The 5,077-nt window shown below is 61.8% G+C and overlaps 1 protein-coding gene across 1 annotated transcript in view; it reads right to left on the bottom strand.

The window, feature by feature from the left end:
* Window positions 1-906: 906 nt before the first annotated feature.
* OTX1 (orthodenticle homeobox 1) overlaps window positions 907-5,077 on the bottom strand; it is a 4,477-nt gene continuing 306 nt past the window's right edge. The window contains exons 2-4 of the mRNA XM_065679252.1: window positions 3,673-3,790; window positions 2,996-3,147; window positions 907-2,315 (exon numbers count right to left, since the gene is read on the bottom strand). Of these exons, the coding sequence (XP_065535324.1) occupies window positions 1,557-2,315; window positions 2,996-3,147; window positions 3,673-3,769 (1,008 nt within the window). The 5' untranslated portion in view covers window positions 3,770-3,790 and the 3' untranslated portion in view covers window positions 907-1,556. The remainder of the gene's footprint in view (window positions 2,316-2,995; window positions 3,148-3,672; window positions 3,791-5,077) is intronic.

Here is a 5,077-nt window from a genome sequence, read left to right as displayed (position 1 = left end):
AGGCCTGCCCGTGGGTCCCAAGCTGGTGGGGCTGCCCCACTGGGTGCAGGGGAATTGCTGTTTCAGGCAGCATTTGCCCTTCCCGTGGGTCCCACCGGCGCAGCAGTGCAGCAATAAATCAGTTACCAATTAACAGCATCAATTCACATCAAAGCAGGTCCCCAGCCCACACCTGCAGAGGCAGCGGTGGGTCTCCCCTCCAGAGCACTCACAAACTCATCTCACCCCACACACCCCACACCCCCCCCCATCCTGCTGGGACCCACCAGGAAGCATTTCCCAGGGAAGGAAGTTCCTGGGGAAGGGGGGGGGTGGGGGTGTTGGGGAAGGAGGACAGGACACCGCCGCGTTTATTAGTTTGGATTTTATTGGAGTGGGGAAAGAAGTGGGGGGAAGGGGGTTGCCTTACAGTTGAAGGGGTAAGTGTGGGGTTATGGCATCAAAAATCACACGTACACAGCCCCTCTCCCGCTATGGGGCAAAGCTGCTGGAAAGCCCCAGCCTAGGGCGGGTGGGCAGCCGGGCACGCAGGGCTGCAGCCCGGACCCATGGAAACGCACCAACCAACAGAAGGCGCTAATAAAAACCACCCCACCAACCCAAAATCACCCCCCCAAGAAGTCGTGCCCCCCAACCACCAAATCAGAGCCGCTTTCCCCTGTACCCCCCCCACCCCCCCAACAAAACAAACCAAAACTTTTCTTTCAGCTGGTTTTTTTTTCTCCTTTCCTGTTTATTATTATTTTCTCATTATTTTTTCCAAAAGTTCCGGGTGGTTTTGGTCTGCAGGCTGCGGATCAGCTGGGCAGCCCTTCCCTCCCCCTTTGCCTCCCCGTGGGCTGCTGCCCCCCCCAACACACACCCCAGCCCCAGGACGGCACAGCCGAGCTCGCGCGGAGCCCTCGAGGATGGACGGAGGACACGAGACAGGGAAAGGTTCATTTTTAGGGGGAAAAAATTAAAATTAAGATAAAAAAAAAAAAAAAAAAAAGGAATTTTTTTAAAGTTCTGCTCCATGTTAGACTCTAGAGAAACGCCAGCCCGACAGCATCAACTATAAACAATCGCGGTCACTGGAACGGACCCAGTATTTACATCGATCCCACCGCTCCCAGTGGCAAGAGGCTGTACCGGACCGGTGAGCCGGGGGCTCCCGCACCCGGAGGAGGGTGTGAGGGTCCCCACTTGAATCTGGGGGGGCACCGGCAGGGCAGGAGCCAGCCTGCGCCTCTGCCCGGGGGGCAGCAGGGGAGACGCTCGGCTTCGTATTATTATTACTATTATTATTATTATTATTCTTTTTTAAACTCCTCTTCTGTCGCGTTTAAAAAAATAATAATTATAATAAACCCGCTGGAGGGGCGCAGGAAGCAAATAAATATCAGTCAGCAGAGACGGGGGTGGCAGGACCCCCACCCCGGGGCATCACCACTGCAAATGAAGAGGGGAGAGGAGGAGATGGAGGAAGAGCCGGAGCCAGAGTCCTGCCCGGGAGGTGGTGGGGGGACCCTGGGCAAGGGGTCCACGGCAGCTTGTGGGGGACGGCGGTCAGCCCCTCACAAGACCTGGAAGCGCCAGGACGCCTGGTCCTTGTAGTCGAGGCAGTCGGGGGAGTTGAAGTTGAGCTTCCAGGAGGCAGCAGCGGCAGCGGCAGGCTCCTTGTAGTCCAGGCAGTCGGAGGAGTTGAAGGGCAGCCCGGTGCCACCGTAACCCTGATGGTGGTGGTGATGGTGATGATGGTGGTGGTGGCCCGAGCTCTGGCTCAGCGGGTGGTGGTGGTGGTGGCCGGGCACTGAGGAGGGCCCCATGGGGCTAAGCTGGTGGGGATGGTGGTGGGAGTGCATGGGCGCCAGGTAGGAGCTGCAATCCACGCCTCCGAAATAGGACGAGGAGGGCGGCGCGGGGTAACCCTGCCCGTACCCCCCGCCTTGGCCGTAGGACACGGGGTAGCTGGTGGAGGCAGCGGCGGCGGTGGGGCCGGCACGTTGCATGCAGGACGCGGCGGCTGGCGGCAGGGGCTCAGGCACCGTCACCCCTGCCGGTGCCGCACCGGGAGAGATGGACGCCGGGCTCCAGATGGACGATGCCGGGGTGCTGAGGGAAGCCGGGGCGCCGGCTGGGGCCGACGAGGCAGAGCTGGAGGAGGACGAGGAGGCCGAGCTGGAGGCCGCGGCCGGCGGCGTGAACTGCCCGCTGCTCTCTGAACCCGAGCTCTCGCGAGCCGGCGACGACTTCTTCTTGGCCGGTCGGCTCTTGGCCCCGCCGCCGCTCTGCTGCTGCTGCCGGCACTTGGCACGGCGGTTCTTGAACCAGACCTGGGGAGGCAAAATGGGGTGCAATGGGATGAGCGGTGGCGCGAGGAGGAGGCCAGAGGCTGCTTCCAGAGGCCGTCCACTTGCCCGGCAGCACCCAGCCAACCTCACCCCAGCTCCAGTTCTCCCAGCACACACACCCAGCCATTAGCACCGCTCACCCCCCCACCCCAAAAGAACCCCGCCTCCGACTGGCACCCGGACACCCCGCAGCCTGCCCCAAGCACGGGTGACAAGGGACAGCAGCTGCCGTGTCCCAGCTCACGCATGTTCCCTGAGCAGTGACAGGATATGGGTCTGGGGGACAGATCCTGCACAGGGTGCTGCCTGCGTATCCCACCCTGCTGGGCTGCACCATGCAGGAAGCTGTGCTGGAGGAAGCACCCCTGGAAGCATCCGGGGACTGGGGCTGCTACACTCCGGGGCAGGTGGAAGGTGCAGAAAAATATTAATAACAATAAAACTAATGAGAGGATAAGAGAGAAGAATAAAAGAATAAAAGCCTCCCCCGGCCCCCCTTCGCCTGGATGCCCCCCAGGTGGGAAAGACAAGTGGCGGGGAGTTCACACACTTTCCATCCCCAAGGAAACAGCGATGAGTTTGGAGCGAGAGCCGGGTCCGAGCGGCGCCAGCAGAGCCGGGATGCCCCGCATCCCCCCAGCCCAGTTCAACAGGTCCTGTACCTGGACTCGGGATTCGGGCAGGTTGATCTTGAGGGCGACCTCCTCCCGCATGAAGATGTCGGGGTACCGGGTCTTGGCGAAGAGTGCCTCCAGCACGTCCAGCTGCGAGCGGGTGAAGGTGGTGCGCTCCCGCCGCTGCTTCCGCGGGGTGGCTGGGGACGAGCATCACTGCGGTGGTCACGCCGGGTCCCCACACACCTCCCGCAGCCCCGGGCACAGTGGGAGCCCCGGCACCCCGCGGGAGAAGGGCCGGGGAAGCATCCCTGCCTCCCACCCCGAGGAACTGCGCTGCCACCCGCACAGCTCGGCCCCACTGAAGCGGGCACTGCCCTGCTGCAGGCACAACGGGCAGGACATGGCTGGGAAGGGGCAGGCCCGGCCCCGGCGGGAGCGCTGGGGAGATTTCGTTGTGTTGAAGTAAATCTACTTTTCCTGTTGTTTTAAAGCTTTTCTACCCTTAAAAATCCCCGTGGGAACGGAGAAGCCTCGGGAAAGGGGGAAAATCCAGCTGGACCCGGTGCTGTCCCCCCCACCTTGCTGTGTCTGGCCAGGGGTGCGGGCAAATGGGGGCACCCACCACACAGCCCACCCCAAACACGACGGGGACAGAGCTTCCCCGGAGCGCTGAAGCAAGGAGTGCATCGGGGGATGGGGAGTTCCGCGGCGCCGGCACTCACCAGGGTACCCCACGGAGGGATGCAGCAGGTCCATGGCGGGGCCCGTCAGCCCCAGCCCGTTCATGCCATAAGGGGGCTGTTTAAGGTACGACATCATGCTAAAAGCCGGGCAGGGATCCTCCAAAGTCCCGCAGAAAAAAGAAATAATTATAATAATAATAAAAAAAAAATTAAAAAATCGAAAGTGTGGGGAGGGGGAAAGGAGGGGAAAAAAAAAGCCCCAACAAAAAGAACCCCCGAAAAACCCCGAACAAGAGGCAAAAAAAAAAAACGCAAAAGCCAACGACAATTGAAAATCGAAGAAACGAAGCACAAAATAGGTGCAAAAGGAGTTTGTTTCGTTCCGTCCCGCCGTCACCGCCGCGAGGTCCTTGAGCGATCGCAGCGAAGGAATTGGTGAAAAACAAGGAGGAAAAGAATGAAACAACGAGGATCGGGAAACAAAAAGTCGGGTTTCTTCCCCGCGCAGAGGCGAGGCCGGAGCGCCTGGGGAGAGAGTGGAGAGAGGCGGGTTAGGGGTCCGGCCGCCCCGAGTCCTGCCGATGGGCACCCCGGGGGCTCGGCGGCCGCAGCGCTGCTCGCACCCGGCGCCGCGGTCCGGGCCGGCGGCCTTCAGTTGTGAATTTTATTGGTGATATTATTAGTGGTATTTTGTTGCAAACGAAGCCGAGTTGCGCCCAAGCGCCGAGAGGCAACAGTGCCCGGCGATGGGGAGAGATAAAGCAATTATTTAAAAAGATAATTGGATTAGGAATCAAAAGGAGGTACCAGAGGAGGGAAGAATAATTAATGTAGGAGCGAGCAGACGGGACGTTTTAATTAGAAATGGATAAGAGTTAAAAAGGGGAAAGGGGAAAGGGAGCGCGCAGGCACCCGAGCGGGCGCCGGGACGGCGGCGGAGCCCGGCCCGGGGGCTCCGGCGGAGCCGGGGGGGCACAGGCGGGACCCGGCGGCCGCCGGCTGGAGGCAGCGGCCGGGCTCGGTGACAAAAAGCGGCAGATAAACGCGGAGGGGAGGAAGGGGCGGAGAGACCCCGGGCGGCCCCGCCGAGCCCCGGGGGCGGCCCCCGCTGCCGAGGCCGGGACCCCCCCGGGGGCACCGCGGGCAGCCCGGCCCGGCCCGGCCCGGCCGGTGAGGGTGCGTGTGGGGGTAAGTTTTGGGTGCGGGTGAGGAGCACCCCTCGGCAGGCCGGGACCGGGTGCAGCGCGGGCGGCAGCGCCGTGACCCGGCGTTGCATAACTTTGCCGGTGAGCGCGGCGGAGCGGGACGGTCCCGGGCGGAGAGAGGGGGGAAAAAGGACGGGAAGAAGGGGAAAAAGAAGAGAGAAAGAGGAAAACCCCGGAGCAGCCGCGTCCCGGCCGTGCCCCCTCCCCCATTGCCCCCCATCGCACACTCACGGACACAA

The sequence above is a fragment of the Lathamus discolor genome, chromosome 5 (genome assembly GCF_037157495.1).
Source record: "Lathamus discolor isolate bLatDis1 chromosome 5, bLatDis1.hap1, whole genome shotgun sequence".
Classification (NCBI taxonomy): Eukaryota; Metazoa; Chordata; class Aves; order Psittaciformes; family Psittacidae; genus Lathamus; species Lathamus discolor.
Note: the sequence above shows the minus strand (reverse complement) of the source record. Positions and strands in the feature narration are given on the sequence as shown.